Genomic DNA, 21,983 nt, shown 5'->3' on the forward strand with positions numbered 1-21,983 from the left:
CACTGACCTGCTATTTCCTGTCTATCTGCCTACAGCCCGTGTCATGTCAGTCTGTTCTGGCAGAGCGTTGAGTCATTGTTTTACTGATTACTTCCAGAGGTTTAGGATCTTGTATGATATTTCTTTTCCTGCACCAGCAAATTTTAAGTAATCTCTGTAAGTTTACACAATGAAATAGAATATAATGCAGAAATTATTTTTTATTTCTCTAACGTCCTAAGTGGATGCTGGGGACTCCGTAAGGACCATGGGGAATAGCGGCTCCGCAGGAGACTGGGCACATCTAAAGAAAGCTTTAGGACTATCTGGTGTGCACTGGCTCCTCCCCCCATGACCCTCCTCCAAGCCTCAGTTAGATCTCTGTGCCCGAACGAGAAGGGTGCACACTAGGGGCTCTCCTGAGCTTCTTAGTGAAAGTTTTAGTTTAGGTTTTTTATTTTCAGTGAGACCTGCTGGCAACAGGCTCACTGCATCGAGGGACTAAGGGGAGAAGAAGCGAACTCACCTGCGTGCAGAGTGGATTGGGCTTCTTAGGCTACTGGACATTAGCTCCAGAGGGACGATCACAGGCCCAGCTTGGATGGGTCCCAGAGCCGCGCCGCCGGCCCCCTTACAGAGCCAGAAGGCAGAAGAGGTCCGGAAAATCGGCGGCAGAAGACGTCCTGTCTTCAACAAGGTAGCGCACAGCACTGCAGCTGTGCGCCATTGCTCTCAGCACACTTCACACTCCGGTCACTGAGGGTGCAGGGCGCTGGGGGGGGGCGCCCTGAGACGCAATAAAAACACCTTGGATGGCAAAAAAATGCATCACATATAACTCCTGGGCTATATGGATGCATTTAACCCCTGCCAGAATACATAGAAAAACGGGAGATAGGCTCCGCCCCCTTATCGGCGGCCTTATCTCCTCAGCACACTGGCGCCATTTTCCCTCACAGCTCCGTTGGAGGGAAGCTCCCTGGCTCTCCCCTGCAGTCATAAAAAAAGAGAGGGGGGCACTAATTAGGCGCAGTATTAACTATACAGCAGCTATAAGGGGAAAAACACTTATATAAGGTTATCCCTGTATATATATATAGCGCTCTGGTGTGTGCTGGCAAACTCTCCCTCTGTCTCCCCAAAGGGCTAGTGGGGTCCTGTCCTCTATCAGAGCATTCCCTGTGTGTGTGCTGTATGTCGGTACTTTTGTGTCGACATGTATGAGGAGAAAAATGATGTGGAGACGGAGCAGATTGCCTGTAATAGTGATGTCACCCCCTAGGGGGTCGACACCTGAGTGGATGAACTGTTGGAAGAACTTACGTGACAGTGTCAGCTCTGTATAAAAGACAGTGGTTGACATGAGACAGCCGGCTACTCAGCTTGTGCCTGTCCAGACGTCTCATAGGCCGTCAGGGGCTCTAAAGCGCCCGTTACCTCAGATGGCAGATATAGACGCCGACACGGATACTGACTCCAGTGTCGACGGTGAAGAGACAAATGTGACTTCCAGTAGGGCCACACGTTACATGATTGAGGCAATGAAAAATGTTTTACACATTTCTGATAATACGAGTACCACCAAAAAGGGGTATTATGTTCGGTGAGGAAAAACTACCTGTAGTTTTCCTGAATCTGAGAAATTAAATGAGGTGTGTGATGATGCTTTGGTTTCCCCCGATAACAACTGATAATTTCTAAAATGTTATTGGCATTATATCCTTTCCCGCCAGAGGTTAGGGTGCGTTGGGAAACACCCCCTAGGGTGGATAAAGCGCTCACACGCTTGTAAGGGCTCTACCCTCTCCTGAGATGGCCGCCCTTAAGGATCCTGCTGATAGAAAGCAGGAGGGTATCCTAAAATGTATTTACACACATACTGGTGTTATACTGCGACCAGCAATCGCCTCAGCCTGGATGTGCAGTGCTGGGTTGGCGTGGTCGGATTCCCTGACTGAAAATATTGATACCCTAGATAGGGACAGTATATTTTTGCCTATAGAGCATTTAAAAGATGCATTTCTATATATGCGTGATGCACAGCGGAATATTTGCCGACTGGCATCAAGTCTAAGTGCGTTGTCCATTTCTACCAGTAGAGGGTTATGGACACGTCAGTGGTCAGGTGATGCGTATTCCAAACGGCATTTGGAAGTATTGCCTTATTAAGGGGAGGAGTTATTTGGGGTCGGTCTTTCAGACCTGGTGGCCACGGCAACAGCTGGGAAATCCACGTTTGTACCCCAGGTCGCCTCTCAACATGAGAAGACGCCGTATTATCAGGTGCAGTCTTTTCGTGGACAAGCGGGCAAAAGGTTCCTCATTTCTGCCCCGTGACAGAAGGGAGAGGAAAAAGGCTGCAGAAATCAGCCAGTTCCCAGGAACAGAAACCCTCTCCCGCCTCTGCCAAGCCCTCAGTATACGCTGGGGCTTTACAAGCAGAATCAGGCACGGTGGGGGGCCCGTCTCAATGAATTTCAGCGCGCAGTGGGCTCACTCGCAAGTAGACCCCTGGATCCTTCAGGTGATATCTCAGGGGTACAAATTAGAATTCGAGACGTCTTCCCCCTCGCCTTTTCCTAAAGTCGGCTTTACCGATGTCTCCTTCTGACAGGGAGACCGTTTTGGAAGCCATTCACAAACTGTATTCCCAGCAGGTGATAATCAAGATACCCCTCCTGCAACAGGGAACGGGGTATTATTCCACACTGTTGTGGTACCGAAGCCGGACGGCTCGGTGAGACCGATTCTAAATCTAAAATCTTTGAACACTTACATACAGAGGTTCAAATTCAAGATTGAGTCACTCAGAGCAGTGATTGCGAACCTGGAAGAAGGGGACTACATGATGTCTCGGGACATCAAGGATGCTTACCTTCATGTCAAAATTTACCCTTCTCACCAAGGGTACCTCAGGTTTATGGTACAGAACTGTCACTATCAGTTCAGACGCTGCCGTATGGATGGTCCACGGCACCCCGGGTCTTTACCAAGGTAATAGCCGAAATGATGATATTCCTTCGAAGGAAGGGAATTTTAGTTATCCCTTACTTGGACAATTCCCTGATAAGGGTAAGATCCAGGGAACAGTTGGAGGTCGGTGTAGCACTATCTCAGGTAGTGTTGCGGCAGCACGATTGGATTCTCAATATTCCAAAATCGCAGCTGGTTCCGACGACTTGTCTTCTGTTCCTAGGGATGATCCTGGACACAGTCCAGAAAAAGGTGTTTCTCCCGGAGGAGAAAGCCAGGGAGTTATCCGAGCTAGTCAGGAACCTCCTAAAACCGAGCCAAGTCTCAGTGCATCAATGCACAAGGGTTCTGGGTAAAATGGTGGCTTCCTACGAAGCAATCCCATTCGGCAGATTCCACGCAAGAACTTTCCAGTGGGACCTGCTGGACAAATGGTCCGGGTCGCATCTTCAGATGCATCAGCGGATAACCCTGTCACCAAGGACAAGGGTGTCCCTCCTGTGGTGGTTGCAGAGTGCTCATCTTCTAGAGGGCCGCAGATTCGGCATTCAGGACTGGGTCCTGGTGACCACGGATGCCAGCCTGCGAGGCTGGGGAGCAGTCACACAGGGAAGGAATATCCAGGGCTTATGGTCAAGCCTGGAGACATCACTTCACATAAATATCCTGAAGCTAAGGGACATTTACAATGCTCTAAGCTTAGCAAGACCTCTGCTTCAAGGTCAGCCGGTGTTGATCCAGTCGGACAACATCACGGCAGTCACCCACGTAAACAGACAGGGTGGCACAAGAAGCAGGAGGGCAATGGCAGAAGCTGCAAGGATTCTTCGCTGGGCGGAAAATCATGTGATAGCACTGTCGGCAGTATTCATTCCGGGAGTGGACAACTGGGAAGCAGACTTCCTCAGCACGACCTCCACCCGGGAGAGTGGGGACTTCATCCAGAAGTCTTCCACATGATTATAAACCGTTGGGAAAAACTCGACAGGTATTGCGCCAGGTCCAGGGACCCTCAGGCAATAGCTGTAGACGCTCTGGTAACACCGTGGGTGTACCAGTCAGGGTATGTGTTCCCTCCTCTGCCTCTCATACCCAAGGTACTGAGATTGATAAGATGGAGAGGAGTAAGCACTATATTCGTGGCTCCGGATTGGCCAAGAAGGACTTGGTAACCGGAACTTCAAGAGATGCTCACGGAGGATCCGTGGCCTCTACCTCTAAGAAGGGACCTGCTCCAGCAAGGACCCTGTCTGTTCCAAGACTTACCGCGGCTGCGTTTGACGGCATGGCGGTTGAACGCCGGATCCTGAAGGAAAAAAGGCATTCCGGATGAAGTCATCCCTATCCTGATCAAAGCCAGGAAGGATGTAACCGCAAAAACATTATCACCGCAATTGGCGAAAATATGTTGCGTGGTGCGAGGCCAGTAAGGCCCGACGGAGGAAATTCAACTGGGTCGATTCCTACATTTCCTGCAAACAGGAGTGTCTATGGGCCTGAAATTGGGGTCCATTAAGGTTCAAATTTCTGCCCTGTCAATTTTCTTCCAAAAAGAACATTCGGACAGGGCGGAATTGAGGACTCGTCCTCAGTTTCTCCCTAAGGTGGTTTCAGCGTTTCACCTGAACCAACCTATTTGTGGTGCCTGCGGCTACTAGGGACTTGGAGGACTCCAAGTTGCTAGACGTTGTCAGGGCCATGAAAATATATGTTTCCAGGACGGCTGGAGTCAGGAAATCTGACTCGCTGTTTATCCTGTATGCACCCAACAAGCTGGGTGCTCCTGCTACTAAGCAGACTATTGCTCGTTGGATTTGTAGTACAATTCAGCTTGCACATTCTGTGGCAGGCCTGCCACAGCCAAAAATCTGTAAATGCCCACTCCACAAGGAAGGTGGGCTCATCTTGGGCGGCTGCCCGAGGGGTCTCGGCTTTACAACTTTGCCGAGCAGCTACTTGGTCAGGAGCAAATACGTTTGTAAAATTCTACAAAATTGATATCCTGGCTGAGGAGGACCTGGAGTTCTCTCATTTGGTGCTGCAGAGTCATCCGCACTCTCCCGCCCGTTTGGGAGCTTTGGTATAATCCCCATGGTCCTTACGGAGTCCCCAGCATCCACTTAGGACGTTAGAGAAAATAAGAATTTACTTACCGATAATTCTATTTCTCGTAGTCCGTAGTGGATGCTGGGCGCCCATCCCAAGTGCGGATTGTCTGCAATACTGGTACATAGTTATTGTTACCAAAAAATCGGGTTATTGCTGTAGTGAGCCATCTTTTCTAGAGGCTCCTCTGTTATCATGCTGTTAACTGGGTTCAGATCACAAGTTGTACGGTGTGATTGGTGTGGCTGGTATGAGTCTTACCCGGGATTCAAAATCCTTCCTTATTGTGTACGCTCGTCCGGGCACAGTATCCTAACTGAGGCTTGGAGGAGGGTCATGGGGGGAGGAGCCAGTGCACACCAGATAGTCCTAAAGCTTTCTTTAGATGTGCCCAGTCTCCTGCGGAGCCGCTATTCCCCATGGTCCTTACGGAGTCCCCAGCATCCACTACGGACTATGAGAAATAGAATTATCGGTAAGTAAATTCTTATTTTTGCAAGGGTAAAGAAGAATTGTGTTTTTAAGCTTGTAAAATTGAAAATGTCACTTTATTTCTCCCTCCACAGGAACTTGAGCAACAGCTTATGATTGAAACAAAAAATTATAGGAAAACCATTAAGCTTTACCAGAACTTGATGCCGAAAGGAAAGAAGCATAAAGGTTAATGGCACTGTATTGCTCAATTATATAATCCAGTCCTGTCATCTAACCCACCTTCAGTATCCATTTGTTACATTTACTAAAGCCTAAAACTCTAATATTGCATGGATATGGAAATACCTTATATGCAGTGGTATGGATGCAAGGTGTACCACATCCTGCGCCCCCAGGACAGACTACTCTGGCTCCCCGTGTGTTGTCCCCCATCTCTATACTCACCACTGGCACAATATTTCCGGTGATGTATATGGAGAGATGACTCAGCACAGGAGCTAGCAAAGACTGAGCCACATTTTGCGCAAGCAGCATCGTTCTGAATAGATTACCAGAAAGGTGATGCACACAGGCACCCCCATCTCTTAAAACGCTCCGGCATATATACCACCAGGATCACTAGCGTTTATTGCAACATTTACAGTTACTCGTATGTACAACATTTACAGTAGCTTATAGGACTATCCATCATCCCACCCCCACCCCCCTTACCCAGGCTTCCACTTAACATCACAGCAAAGTCCCCCAAAACTCATCAGAGGTAGTTAACCCAGTTTAACATCATTCCACTTCCTACCAAGATCTGTAAACTGTTCCAGCAGACGCTTCAGGGTCCCATCTTTACCAACATGGTGGGCTCCCAGCACTATACCCTGTCATTTGCAGCTTACAGGGATATGCCAGCAGACATCCCAGCACCTTTCAGGATACCTGCTGCCTGGGCACTGTTGGCAAAAAGAACTCTTGCTGTCAAACATACACACACTGCTCCTGGGAGAGTCCAGCACACAAGATTTGGAAAAACTGATACACCCTTCCCCAGCACCTAATCCCTTTTAAACCCACATTAAGACCTGACTAGAGGTAGGTTTATTTCACAAGGCCAGCAAAAACAGGAAATCCCAGAGGAGCATGCTGGGAGATGTAGTCAAACTAGACAATAACTGCTGGGAAAAACAAAAAGTCCCATCACAGTCTTTTACCCAGAGCAGAGACCATCCAGACTACCTGGCTCCATTTTAGAACAATCAGGTTAGTAACAAAAGTCTAAACCCTCACAGCTTCCAACAGTGTGACAGGGACCAACGCAAAGTGCAGAGATGCCTCCATTAGCTGCAGTCCTCAGAGGTCTACCTTCCTGGTGCAAAATGTAGTAGATAACTTCCAGGAAGACCTGACTTTGCACACAACCGGCCTGTTTCAGACATGTACATAATGCTACTGCAGCTGTGAATGTGCATGTGCATACTGTGGAAAACTGTAAATCCTGCGTACAAAGACACGGCATTGGTTGCAGATCAGTCGATTGTAAAACTACTTCTTAGTACCTCTAAGCTCTTGTAGCATTACTGCCGGAAGTGAGACCCCGGGGGCAATGAGACTGTGTGCAGAATCGCTGACTTATGCGGAGACACATCCAGAAACCGGTCATCACTTGCCTGCATTTTTGCCACCACTCCAATTTACCTCCCTCAAACAGTGCCCATCACTTTGCGAATAAATCCCCTCTGCGACTGCTGTCACAAGACCATTGCAGCACAGACTTATACACGTGACTAAATCAGCTGATAATCCGCCATCATATATATATTTATTTATACACACTTTGCTTTTATAACATTGCCCATGCTACAGTATATACAATGTTGGCCTGTGCGAATGTAAAATCACTATTTATTGGGAAAATTCCGTTTATACAGGACTTCAATAAAACCGTGTCATCCCTTGCAGATATATTTTTTTAATTACTCCTAAATGTTTTGTTATGTAATTGCCAAACCATGAGCTATTTTTCACCACTTATCCACCATGCATGTTTTCTATTTATCTTTTCTGTAGGTTCTGAAGTAAAAGAATTGTTACCCAAGCTTAAAAGCCATTTGGAAGAAATGAAATCCAAGGTGCAGTTCCTTGAACTGGCCAAAAAATTACTTCAGGTGAGCACATTTCATTGTCCATCTTGTTCATAAAGAGGTATATAAAAACCGAGTATTCTCATTTCTACATGTGGACGATCTTCACGTTCTTGCTCTTAAAAATACCACAACCCCGTTTCTAGTAGATACAGTAGTATTTTTTTTTTTTTTAAGAATGCACCAGCCTATCAGGAGATACAAGGCTTCTATTGCTACTTATGTATAATATTTGAAAGACAAAAATGTATCTTGTTTAATAAACAGATTTAGGGGGGAATTCAATTAGCCCCGTTAACAAGGGTGAAAAGGGCGGTAGCATCGGGCTTTAATGTCTGGGGCTATTCAAATGTACTCCCTTTTTCACCTGACACCCTTTTTAACATGATAATGGGCGTTAACACCTAGGGGGGATTTAAAATTTTATAGCACCCCCTATCTCCTGTCTAAAGTGACGGGCGATAGAGGTACGATATTCAAATGGCTCCCGTAATTGCGCTGATCGCGCCCATTATAGTCTGGTTTATGTGTCAAAGCACCTAACCCGACTAAAGTAATAGGCGTGATCATGAAAAGACCCATTTGGGCACCTAAAGGGGTCTCTTTATGCGCATTTCAGCTTGCTACCCCCAGCTGAAATGAGCTTGTCGCGCCCGTCGGCAGTAACATCAGAATACTGCCGGTGGGCGCGATTGCGTCCGGGAGAGGGAACCAACATTTGAATATGGCCCCTAGAATCCGTGATAATTTCAGGAACCGTTGCGTTAACAAGGCCGCGTCACCCGTTAACACGTTAGATGTCTGAAAAAAATTTCGAGCCTGCTGAGGCTTAAAAAACAAAACCCTGCTAATTGGTGCATTCAGGAATAATTGGATCCCTGGGGGATCAATTAGCCCATGGTAAATTACTGGTGCTGATTGAATTACTTGCAGAAGATTTCTAACTGTTCATGGAGATCTAATTTTGAGTTCCGCTAATTTATTTTACACTTATCAGTGATGATGCTAGTCATGATCAGATATGTGTTCTTTTTCCCCCCTGTAAATGTAGGTTTCCTATGCAGAACAGTGGGGGCTTGAGTCACGGGACCTTCCTACGGTAGCGAACCTTGCAAGTCTTGAGTCTCTGAGCTCCTCCGAAGATGATGCCTTTTTGCTTACATATAATGAAAAAGGTCATACCCGGCACAACACCTCAACAAATCTACAAGCTGGAACCACTCTTGGGCTGCTGGCCCACCTCTACATGAGGTACATTAGATGCTTCATTACAAACAAACAAAATGTAGCCTGTATACTTTGCACACTGCGTTTCACAATCATCCAGTTAAAGACTGAATGTAGATGGTCTAGCCCTTCCAAAGGCTTGTTCCTCACATAGGTTACCTTGAAACATGACAGCATCTCATCCAAGAGTGCGGCTGTATCCTACTAGATGTCACCCCATCTATTCAACTACACAATGTTTTTTACCGTACGATATGGGAAAATACAGTATTTTTTAAAAACACTTTTGGATAGTTAATAACTGGTTTTATAGTCCATAAAGTATTGCATATGAAACCATTCATTAAGATTTACTTTAAATGACCTTAGAAGACTAAGGAGTCTATTAACTGAGGGGGCCCATACATCAGCAATTGCAGATGATTGTGTCAATAAACCTGCAATTAATGGGGTTCACAGATCGCAGATTTCGGTCACAAATCGATTGGGATTGTTAAATCAGGTTTTTCAACATGTTTAATTTCACAGATCAAGTTGGATTGTTGATTGTTAGTATATGGGCAACAATCTGCAGACCGTCTTTAGTATACTGATGAGTGTTTCAAGATTTGCAGATCTGTTTTAACTGAAAATGATCTACAAATCACTGAAATATATCTAATGTATGGGGAAGTCGGATGGATTGTAAAAACAATACATTTTGGGGGGAAAAATCGAAGGATCTGTGAAACAATAAATTGCGACTGCAGATGTATGGGCCCACTAAAGGCTTGTATGGAGATAAAGTGGACTGAGATCAAGTACAAGCCATTCAGCTCCTAACTGCTTTCAAACCCAGCCTGTGACATGGCAGATAGACGCTGATTGGCTGGTACTCTATGTCCGTCCACTTTATCTCCATCCAAGGCTTAGTAAATAGACCCCTAAGGTGGCAATATAATTAACTGTGATATCCTGCTGTGCACATTACAACTTATTATGGTAAGCAACCCTCGCTCATTTTTCTGCCCACCTCTGTGGCGAGCATGAAGGTACATCGCCTAGGAGTGCTTTGATGACTATTCCGGAAGTCTGTCGTGTAGAATTGAACTGGCCTCTAACGTTCGTAGAAAAACACCCAACAGTCAAACTCGATAGAACTTTCATAAAATCTGGAGACCACAAATGTGTCTGAGACTCCATGGGAGTGGCTCCTTCTCTGGAAGTGTTCTAGAGTAATTTGGGGAAACTTGCTTGGCTCTTACAAAACAAGTTCCTTTTATTTGTCCCTTGAAACAGTTACTAAAACTGCTAAAGCAATTGAGAAATGTAAGCGTTTCCATACCTTAGAGGAACTTCATCTACTTGTCAGGAGATTATCTGTGGAGTCTTTCTGTTTTACTGTGCAAGAGACTCCCGCCTAATAACGCCTGCAGCTCATTATTGTTCCTGGGGGAGTCGCTGGAGCCAGTGCTCCCATTGTAGTGAGTCATATATGACTGTGTTCTAGTATGCTGCAGTTTTCCCTTTATCACAGGGAGTGCTCAGCTGAGAGCTTTCATGTGCAAATATGTATTTTTGTGCATGTATATAATCTATTTCGTTTGACACAATAATAGACAAAATGTATGATATATTGAATTCAATTTCTAGTGACAGTAAAGCTAGGTATGATAGTAATGCTGTTCTGTTTATTTAGATATAAAAAAAAGAACCCTCAATATGATCTCACCACTCGGAATGATCATACTGTGATACTGTAACCCACTTCGAAGACGTTTGGTACTATTTTAACCAACATGACCTGGCTGTTTGACCACCAGTAGCAGCAATTAGGATGATATTTCCCCTACACTCAGTAATATGTTATATATTTCCCTTTGCACGTTGTCAGAGGAGTAACGTATGCGGCTTTTGGTGCACTACATACTTTCTAACATCTATGCACGTAGAATCAGGACAAAACAAGCCCCGCCCCTGACCACACCGTGATCTACTCATACGCTGCACCATCTGACCAGAAATGCCCAGTTCTGTGTGAAGCCCCACCCCTTTAGTTGCCAGTTCAGTGAAGCTCCACCCCTTTAGTTGCCTGTGTCTTGGGACTGTTGGGAAGTATACACTATTTCTCTTACGTCCTTGAGGATACTGGGGTCCACATTAGTACCATGGGGTATAGAAGGGTCCGCTAGGAGCCTTGGGCACTTTAAGAAATCAATAGTGTGCACTTTCTCCTCCCTCTATGCCCCTCCTACCAGACTCAGCTTAGAAAATGTGCCCGGAGGAGCCGGTCACGCTTATGGAAGCTCCTGAAGAGTTTCTGCATTTATTTTTCTGTTTGTTATTTTCAGGCAGGGCTGGGTGGCACCAGACTGCCTGCTTCGTGGGACTTATTGGAGAGAACTGCCCAACTTCCTGAAGAGTTAATGGTCCCATTTCTCTGCTGACAGTACAATGAGCTCCTGAGGGAGTCATTCGCAAGCTCAACCACGGCGAACGTACCCTCCCGCAGCACGCCACCACCCCTAACAGAGCCAGAAGAGTGGTGAGTAGAACGCCATTTTCTCTCTGCAGCTCACACTGAAAACGCTGGCAGGGAAGCGCCGTCCCTCCACAAAGGGGGGGGAGCAGTATTATAAGTACTAATACCCTATTAAGGGTACTTAGTCTGCGCCCAGCTGAGATTATTATTAGCTAAAGGGGCGCTGTGTGGCTGGTTTCCTCATAACTGTGTCTCCCTAGAGGGCTCTGTTGGTTAATTGTGCTTAACCTCTGTTCTCGTGTGTGTGTAAACTTCCACATTACAATGTCTACGGAGTGTGTTTACTGCACAGCAGAGTGTTTCTCTTCCCTGGGTGATCATTACACTGTACTCAGGTTGGATGCCATAAAGGGGATGATTACAAATATTCAAATAAATTATCCCATAATGAGTAAGAGACGCAATACTTAAGAAAGTCTGTGGATGACCTGATGAATAGAGATTCAGCTCCCACACCAGTGCCTCTAACTCCTACCATTGGTCCACAAAAGCGTACACTGGCCCAGATCTTGCAGGCTGACACTGATGATGATGCATCAGATGCAGGGGACGGTGAGGTGGATATATGGTGGGGGAGATGCGGCTCTGGCTCAGGGGCTGCAAGCTCTGATAGAAGCTATGAGAGATGTCTTGCAGATTCCTGATAAGGTGACAGTAGACTAGGAGGAATCTTATTTTAATGAAAAGAAGAAATCCTCAGCTACTTTTCATGCATCAAAAGAGTTAAATTCTCTGTTTGAAGTAACTTGGGTAAGTCCAGGAAAAAAAAGTTTCAGATCCCTAATAGGTTTCTCATTTCCTTCCCTTTCCCTCAGGAGGATATGAAGAAATGGGAAAACCCACTGATCGTAGACGCATCTGTATCTAGATTGTCACGTAAAATTATTTCTCATACAACCTAGAGGATGCTGGGGACCACATCAAGACCATGGGGTATAGGCGGTACCGCAGGAGCCATGGGCACTCTTAAGACTTTTCAATGGGTGTGAACTGGCTCCTCCCCCTATGCCCCTCCTCCAGACCTCCGTTTTAGAAATGTGCCCAGGCAGACTGGATGCACTCTGAGGAGCTCTACTGATTTCTCTGAAAAGACTTATGTTAGGTTTTTTATTTTCAGGGAGATCTGCTGGCAACAGACTCCCTGCTTCGTGGGACTGAGGGGGCAGAAGCAGAACCAACTTCCTAAAGAGTTTCATGGCTCTGCTTCTGGCTGACAGGACACCATTAGCTCCTAAAGGGTACTGAACGCTAGCCGTGTCTAGATGCTCACTCCCACAGCACGCCGTCACCCCCCTCGCAGAGCCAGAAGTCAGAAGACAGGTGAGTATGAGAAGAAAGAACTTCTATCAAGTAAGTGACTGCTGAGGTCCGGCGCGGCTGGTAGGATCGCAGCGCGCCATTGCTGCCCACACACAGGACTGCAGGGTGAAGGGCGCAGGGGGGGCGCCCTGGGCAGCAAAAATATACCACAAAACTGGCTAAAAGGGGGCATAAGGTGCAGCTGGCACAGCCCTACCCCCGCCGGTATAAATATTACTGTTATTACTGAGTGTAAGGACGCGCCATTGCGGGGGCGGAGCTTCTTCCTCAGGCAGCCAGCACACTGCTCAGCGCCATTTTCTTTCTCTCCTCAGACTGCAGAGAACACGCTGGTCCTCTCCTCCACTTCTGACAAGAACAGGGTGATATTTGGGGGGTCACAGGGCGTTGTGGTGCAATTTTATAGTGTGATTAACTGTATAAAAGCGCTAGTTGGCTGTGGGCATTCTTTGTTCACACTCATTACGGGCGCTGGGATTGTGAACTGGCTGCTCCTATACTGTGTTCCTATGACAGATTTTACTGTGGGTCTGTCCCCAAATAAGTCCTAGTGTGTCTGTGAGTGTGCTGTACACGTGTGAGGCATGTCTGAGGCAGGGAGTTTCTCCCGGAGGAAGCAATTTTAGGGACACAGACTTGTAATGTGGTGGCGCCGCCGGCACACCAAGAGCCTGCATGGGTGAAAGAGATACGTGACAGTATGCATCTAATTGACCAAAGATTAGATAAGTCTGAATCTAAGGCTGCATGCTGGAGAAAATCTGTGGAAGATGTGATTTTTCAGGATTCTGTTATTCCTTATGCAGGCGGCCCCTCTGGGTCACATAAGAGACCATTTGCAAATGTTATAAACACTGATACCGACACGGACTCTGATTCCTGTGTCGACGATAGTGATTCCAGAGAGATAGATCATAAATTGGCGAAAAGTATACAATATATGATTGTGGCTATAAGGGACGTGTTGGAGGTTACAGAAACCACTCCTGTACCTCAGGAGAAGGCTTATTTTTATAAGGAAAATAAATCCAAAGTCACGTTCCCTCCTTCACACAAACTAAATGCTCTCTTTGAAGGGATGTGGGTGAATCCTGATAAGAAATTTCGTATTCCCAAAAGGATTCAGATAGCTTACCCTTTCCCGACTGACAGAAAAAAATGGGAATCACCCCCTGTGTTAGACAGTGCACTTTCCAGGTTGACAAAGAAGGTAATTCTCCTTGCACCTGGCACGGCTTCACTTAAAGAGCCTTCAGACTGTAAAATGGAAACGACATTGAAATCCATTTATGTAGCCAATGGTACGCTACTCAGGCCCACTATTGCCTGCGCGTGGGTGAGTCGCGCTATTGAAAAATGGTCAGAAAGCGTGTCATCAGAAATTGACACAATTGATAAAGATGAGATACTCCTTAAGTTAGGGAAAATCAAGGACGCTGCCGCCTACATGCTGGAAGCAATGAAGGATATTGGACTCTTGAGTTCACAAGCCGCTACCATGGCAGTGTCGGCTAGGCGGGCGTTGTGGATTCGCCAGTAGAAAGCGGATGCATATTCCAAAAGAAACATGGAGGCTCTCCCATATAAAGGTGAGGCCTTATTTGGCGATGGCCTGGATGCGTTAGTCTCAACGGCTACCGCAGGTAAGTCGACATTTTTGCCCCCTGCACCGGCAAAAAAGATCTATCACCCGCACATGCAGTCCTTTTGGCCCAATAAATACAGAAAGACGAGAGGTTCCCCCTTCTTTGCAGGTAGGGGGAGGGGAAGGGGAAAGAAGTCCGCAGCGACTCCTGGTTCCCAAGTGCAGAAGTCTACCCCTACTCCTGCTAAATCCTCAGCATGACACTGGAACTCCCTTGCGGAAGGCCGCTCGGGTGGGGGCACGTCTCAAACTGTTCAGCCAAGGTTGGATTCTGTCTGGCCTGGATCCCTGGGTGTTGCAAATAGTATCCCAGGGATACAAGCTGGAGTTTCAAGACATTCCCCAATGCCGATTTTTCAAATCGACCTTGCCAGTTTCTCCGCCAGAGAGAGAAGCAGTAACAGCGGCAATCCAAAAATTATGTCAGGACCAGGTCATAGTCCTGGTACCGTTGTCACAACAAGGACGGGGTTTCTATTCAAGTCTCTTTGTTGTTCCGTAGCCGGACAGCTCGGTCAGACCGATCCTAAACCTAAAAGATCTGAATTGCTACCTGAAAAAGTTCAAGTTCAAGATGGAATCACTTTGGGCGGTGATTTCCAGTTTGGAGGAGGGGGACTACTTGGTGTCGGTGGACATAAAGGATGCTTACCTGCATGTTCCCATTTATCCTCCTCACCAGGCGTATCTGAGATTCGCGGTTCAGGATTGCCATTACCAATTCCAGACGTTACCTTTTGTCCTCTCCACAGCGCCGAGGGTATTCACCAAGGTGATGGCGGAGATGATGGTCCTCCTCCGTCAGAAAGGAGTCAATATAATTCCTTATCTGGACGATCTCCTGATAAAGGCGAGATCCAGGGAACAGTTGTTACAAAACATCTCACTCTGTCTGTCGATACTCGAACAACACGGGTGGATCATAAATTATCCAAAGTCACAGTTGGAACCGACGACAAGGTTGTCTTTCCTCGGGATGATTCTGGACACAGAAGTTCAGAGAGTATTTTTACCGTTAGAAAAGGCTGTGGAAATACAGAAAATGGTAAAACAGATACTGAAACCATCCTGTGTGTCGATCCATCAGTGCATTCGGTTGTTGGGGAAGATGGTGGCGGCCTACGAGGCCATACAGTTTGGCAGGTTCCATGCCAGAGTATTCCAGTGGGACCTGTTGGACAAGTGGTCGGGGTCACACCTGCACATGCACTGAAAGATAATCCTGTCGTCAAAAACCAGGATTTCGCTCCTGTGGTGGTTACACAGCTCTCACCTACTAGAGGGATGCAGGTTCGGGATTCAGGACTGGGTCCTGGTAGCCACAGATGCAAGTCTCCAAGGCTGGGGAGCTGTCACTCAGGGAGAAAACTTCCAAGGACGTTGGTCACACCAGGAAGCCTGCCTTCACATAAACGTGCTGGAGCTGAGAGCCATTTACAACGGCTTTCAACAAGTGGTACATCTTCTTCAAGACCGTCCCGGGCAGATCCAGGCAGACAATGTAACAGCAGTCGCGTACATAAACAGGCAGGGCGGAACGAAAAGCAGAGCGGCAATGGCAGAGGCGACAAAAATCCTCCGCTGGGCAGAAAAAGATCTACAAGCTCTGTCAGCAATATTCATTCCGGGAGTAGACAACTGGGAAGCAGACTTCCTCAGCAGACACGATCTCAATCCAGGAGAGTGGGGCCTCCACCAAGAAGTCTTCGCAGAGGTGACAAGTCTTTGGGGAGTTCCTCAAATAGACATGATGGCATCTTGCCTCAACAAGAAGCTTCAGAGAGACTGTTCCAGGTCAAGAGACCCTCAAGCAGTAGCAGTGGATGCACTAGTGATCCAGTGGGTTTTCCCGTCAGTATATGTCTTCCCTCCACTTCCGCTGATCCCAAAGGTACTCAGGATCATAAGAAAAACAAGGGTTCGAGCAATCTTCATTGCCCCAGACTGGCCAAGGAGTGCTTGGTACCCAGATCTTCAGGAGTTGCTCATAGAAGATCCTCGGCCTCTTCCTCTTCGTAAGGACCTGCTGCAGCAGGGGCCGTGCGTGTATCAAGACTTACCGCGGCTACGTTTGACGGCATGGCTGTTGAGCGCCGGATCCTAGCCAGGAAGGGTATTCCCAAGGAAGTCATCCCCACTCTTATTCAGGCCAGGAAAGGGGTAACGTCGAAACATTACCACCGTATTTGGAGAAAATATGTGTCTTGGTGTGAATCCAAGAAGACTCCTACGGAAGAGTTTCACTTAGGATGTTTCCTCCATTTTCTACAGGCTGGTGTGGAAGCAGGCCTTCGATTGGGATCAATCAAGGTCCAGATTTCGGCCTTGTCAGTGTTCTTCCAAAAACAATTGGTTTCTCTCTTCCAGAGGTTCAGACCTTCGTGAAAGGGGTTCTGCACATCCAGCCTCCAGTGGCACCATGGGACCTTAACGTGGTGTTGCAGTTTCTTCAGTCAGATTGGTTTGAGCATCTACAAGAGATAGAGTTGAAGTTTCTCACTTGGAAAGTGGTGATGCTTTTAGCCTTGGCATCCGCAAGGCTGGTGTCTGAGTTGGGGGCCTTGTCTCACAAGAGCCATTACCTGATCTTCCATGAAGATAGGGCAGAGTTTAGAACTCGACAACATTTTCTTCCTAAGGTGGTTTCATCGTTCCACATAAACCAACCTATTGTAGTGCCAGTAGTTACTGACACATTCACTGAATCAAAGATGTGGTTAGAGCTTTGAAAATATATGTGGCTAGAACGGCTCGTATACGGAAAACAGAGGCCCTGTTTGTCCTGTATGCTCACAACAAAATTGGGTATCCTGCTTCCAAGCAGACTATTGCACGTTGGATCAGAAATATGATTCAACAAGCTCATACTATGGCTGGATTGCCGTTACCGACGTCGGTAAAGGCCCACTCCACTAGGAAGGTGGGCTCATCCTGGGCGGCTGCCCGGGGGTTCTCGGCATTACAACTGTGCCGAGCAGCTACTTGGTCAGGGTCAAACACATTTGCAAAGTTCTACAAATTTGACACCTTGGCCGATGAGGACCTAAAGTTTGGTCAATCGGTGCTGCAGGGTCATCCGCACTCTCCCGCCCGTACTGGAGCTTTGGTATAAACCCCATGGTCTTGATGTGGTCCCCAGCATCCTCTAGGACGTATGAGAAAAAAGGATTTTGTTACCTACCGGTAAATCCTTTTCTCCTAGTCCGTAGAGGATGCTGGGCGCCCGTCCCAGTGCGTACTTTACCTGCAGTTTAGTTAGTAGAGTTACACAAGTTGTGTTATCTTAGTTCAGCATGTTGCTGCAATTAATTCATGCCTGTTGGCGTGTGTTATATTAAATGCCATGTGTGCAGCATGGTTGGGGGTGTGAGTTGGTATGTATCTCACCAGTAGTATTAAAGTAAGTCCTTCCCTCGAAATGTCCGTCTCCCTGGGCACAGTTCCTATAACTGAGGTCTGGAGGAGGGGCATAGGGGGAGGAGCCAGTTCACACCCATTGAAAAGTCTTAAGAGTGCCCATGGCTCCTGCGGAACCGCCTATACCGCATGGTCTTGATGTGGTCCCCAGCATCCTCTACGGACTAGGAGAAAAGGATTTACCGGTAGGTATCAAAATCCTGTTTTTACCTGTCCCAGGTGCAGCCTCCTTAAAGGACACGGCTGACCGCAAGATTGAGACCACTCTCAAATCCCTGTACACAACTGTGGGGGTGGCCTAGAGACCCACTATTGCTTGTGCATGGATCACTAGGGCCGTTGCAAAATGGTTAGGTAACCTAATTGATGATTTAAATTCTCTACATAGGGGAGAGTTTGTTTTACTCTGCGACTCTGACGAATTTTGTGGTGGAGGCCATGAAAGAAATGGGCCTGCTCAACGCACGCGTCACTGCCATGGCAGTGTCAGCATGCAGAGGCTTATGGATACGCCAGTTGACTGCGGACACGGATTCCAGGAAAGACGTGGAGAGCCTACCTTTCACAGGTGAGGCCTTGTTTGGAGATGAACTGGATACATGGATATCCAAAGCAACTTGTGGGTAAGTCTACATATCTTCCTTCCGCAGCACCCCCAGCTAGTCCTACTGTGCTCCCACGTTGCAGTCCTTTCGGACAGCCAAATTTAAGATTAAATTCAGAGGTGCTAGAGGTAAACTCAGAAAACCGTCAACTGCAGGTTCACAGGAACGGAGCTCAGTGTCTGCTTCCTCAAAGCCTTCAGCATGACCGTATACCACACTGCCTGAAGGACAGGCAGGTGGGAGCCCGATTTAAAGATTTCAGTCACATATGGGCAACATCATGCCTGGCTCCCTGGGTCAAAGATCTTCTTGCCCGGGTTACAGACTGCAGTTTCCAGAACTACCACTTCACAGATTCTTCGAATCAGACTTACCAGCTTCTCAGGAAGCTAGTATAATCCTACAAGAGGCAGTTCAAAAGCTGGTATAGACCCAGGTCATTGTCCCAGTTCCAACTCCACTACGAAACAGGGGTTACTATTCCAACCTGTTTGTGGTTCCGAAACCGTATGGTTCTGTAAGGCAAGATGGATTCTCTGAGAGCGGTAATCTCAGGTCTGGAGGAGGGAGAATTCCTGGTGTCTCTGGATATCAAGGCTGCGTACCTTCATATTCCGATCTAGCCGCCTCATCAGGCTTATCTAAGGTTTGCATTACAGGACTGTCACTACCAGTTCCAGGCCCTGCCATTTGGCCTTTCCACAGCACCGTGGGTGTTTACCAAGGTCATGGCAGAAATTATGCTTCTCCGCAAACATGGAGTGAACATAATTCCGTACCTGGACGATCTGCTGATAAAGGCATCATCCAGGGAGAGGTTGGAAAGCATTTCCTTTTCAACTCGACTACTCCAGGATCACGGGTGGATTCTGAACCTACCAAAATCTCACCTGTAATCAACAGAGACTTTTGTTCCTGGGACTGATACTGGATACGGAAGCACAGAAGGTGTTCCTTCCATTGGGAAAGGCATTGGTAATCCAATCAATAGTCCAGGATGTCCTGAAGCCAGCGCGAATAAAGGTGCCTCTGTGCATTCGCCTTCTAGGGAAGATGGTAGCCTCCTACGAGGCGCTGCAGTACGGAAGGTTTTCACGCAAGGCACTCCCGGCTGGATCTCTTGGACAAATGTTCCGGATCGCATCTTCACATGCACCAGAGGATTCGTCTGTCGCCAAAGGCCAGAATTTCGCTTCTGTGGTGGCTCCAGACTTCTCACCTTATCGAGGGCCGCAGGTTCGGGATTCAAAATTGGATTCTGCTAACCACAGACGCAAGCCTCAGAGGTTGGGGAGCAGTCACCCAGGGGGAACAGTTCCAAGGAAAATGGTCAAGTCAGGAAGCCATTCTTCCAATCCACATTCTGGAACTAGGGCCATATACAACGCCCTTCTGCAGGCATCGCATCTTCTTTAAGATCAAACCATTCAAGTGCCATTGGACAATGTGACGGCGGTAACGTACATAAACCGACAGGGCGGAACGAAGGGCAGAGCAGCCATTTCAGAGGTAACAAGAATTCTTCTCTGGACAGAAAGACACGCTGTGGCAATGTCGGCAATCTTCATTCCAGAATCAGACTTTCTCAGCAGACAGGACCTCCACCCAGGAGAGTGGGGTCTTCACCCGGAGGTGTTCGGGTACTTAACACGTCGGTGGGGGATTCCACAAATCGACATGATGGCCTCTCGTCTTAACAAGAAGCTCAGGCGGTATTGTTCCAGGTCGAGGGACCCACAAGCAGTGGCGGTGGATGCTCTGGCAACCCCATGGGGCTACCAGATGATTTAGGTGTTTCCGCCTCTTCCGTTGATCCCAAGGATTCTCAAAAGAATAAAAAGGGAAAAGGTTCAACCTATTCTCATTGCTCCGGAATGGCCAGAAAGGGCTTAGTATGCGGATCTACAGTACCTGCTCCTGGAGGATCCGTGGCCTCTACCTCTTCGTGAGGATCTTCCGCTGCAGGGGCCGTTCGTCTATCAAGACTTACCATGGCTACGTTTGACGGCATGGAAGTTGAGTGTCAAATTCTAGCTTGGAAAGGAATCCCGGATAAGGTTATTCCGACTTTGATCCAAGCCAAAAAAGGGGTAACGTCTAAGCATTACCACCATCTTTGTAAGAAATGCGTCTCTTGGTGTGAGAACAGGAAATTTCCTACGGTGGAATTCTCAACTGGGACTTTTTATGCTCTTTCTGCAGTCAGGTGTGGATGTGGGCCTACGTTTGGGCTCCTTAAAAGTCCAGATTACGGCCTTATCCATTTTCTTCCAAAAACAATTGACTTCCCTCCCTGAGGTTCAGACGTTCTTAAAGGCTGTTCTACACATCCAACCGCCCTTTGTGCCTCCCACGTGCTTGGGATCTCAATGTGGTGTTGCAGTTTCTACAATCAGCATGGTTTGAGCCTTTACAGGAGGTTGACGTAAAGTTTCTTACGTGAAAGACTGTTACACTGTTGGCATTAGCTTCTGCAAGGCGTGTGTCGGAACTGGGGGCGTTGTCTCACAAATGCCCCTATTTGATTTTTCATGAAGCTAAAGCTGAACTCAGAACGCGTCAGCAATTTCTTCCTAAGGTGGTGTCTGTGTTTCGTATCAACCAACCTATTGTGGTTCCGGTGCTTACGGACGCCTCTGCTACCTCAAAGTCCTTGGATGTTTTGAGGGCTTTGAAGATCTATGTGAAGCGGACAGCTCATCACAGAAAATCTGACTCTGTTTGTTCTCTATGATCCCAAGAAAATTGGGTGTCTTGCTTCAAAGTAGTCTATTGCTCGCTGAATCAGGCTTACTATCCGGCATGCTTATTCATCGGCAGGACTGCCGGTTCCTAAAGTACAGGCCCACTCTACTAGGTCGGTGGGTTCTTCCTGGGCGGCTGCCCGGGGTGTCTTGGCTTTACAGCTCTGCTGAGCGGCTACTTGGTCGGGTGCGAACACGTTTGTTAAGTTCTACAAGTTCGATACTTTGACCAAACTGAAGGTCCTCAGAGGCCAATCAGTTCTGCAGTAACCTCCGCACTCTCCCACCCGGTTTGGGAGCTTTGGTACATCCCCATGGGACTAATGTGGACCCCAGTATCCTCTAGGACGTAAGAGAAAATAGGGTTTTAATTACCTACCGGTAAATCCTTTTCTCGTAGTCCGTAGAGGATACTGGGTGCCCGCCCAGTGCTTCGTGTTTCCTGCACTGTTACTTCGCTAAGTATTGTTGGTTCAGCTGTTGCTGATCCTGTTCAAGTTCGGTTAGCATGGCTTTCCTCTTGTTTGTGTGTGCTGGGTCGAATCTCACCACTGATCTATCACATCCTTCCTCGGGATATGTCCGTCTCCTCGGGCACAGTTTCTAGGCTGAGTCTGGTAGGAGGGGCATAGAGGGAGGACCCAGTGCACACTATTGATTTCTTAAAATGCCCAAGGCTCCTAGTGGACCCGTCTATACTCCATGGTACTAATGTGGACCCCAGTATCCTCTACGGACTACGAGAAAAGGATTTACCGGTAAGTAATTAAAATCCTATTATTGCGCAAAAGTGCATGTCCATGTCTGTATTTACATTGCCTGTTTGTTGCCTCACCATATATTCTATTATTCTGCAAATACAAATATGACCTTGGATGT

At 47.4% G+C, this 21,983-nt stretch overlaps 1 protein-coding gene across 1 annotated transcript in view; it reads left to right on the plus strand.

The window, feature by feature from the left end:
- KNDC1 (kinase non-catalytic C-lobe domain containing 1) overlaps positions 1 to 21,983 on the plus strand; it is a 387,543-nt gene that overhangs the window by 223,461 nt on the left and 142,099 nt on the right. The window contains exons 20-22 of the mRNA XM_063963294.1: positions 5,625 to 5,718; positions 7,552 to 7,649; positions 8,677 to 8,876. Of these exons, the coding sequence (XP_063819364.1) occupies positions 5,625 to 5,718; positions 7,552 to 7,649; positions 8,677 to 8,876 (392 nt within the window). The remainder of the gene's footprint in view (positions 1 to 5,624; positions 5,719 to 7,551; positions 7,650 to 8,676; positions 8,877 to 21,983) is intronic.

The sequence above is a fragment of the Pseudophryne corroboree genome, chromosome 3 (assembly GCF_028390025.1).
Source record: "Pseudophryne corroboree isolate aPseCor3 chromosome 3, aPseCor3.hap2, whole genome shotgun sequence".
Lineage (NCBI taxonomy): Eukaryota > Metazoa > Chordata > Amphibia > Anura > Myobatrachidae > Pseudophryne > Pseudophryne corroboree.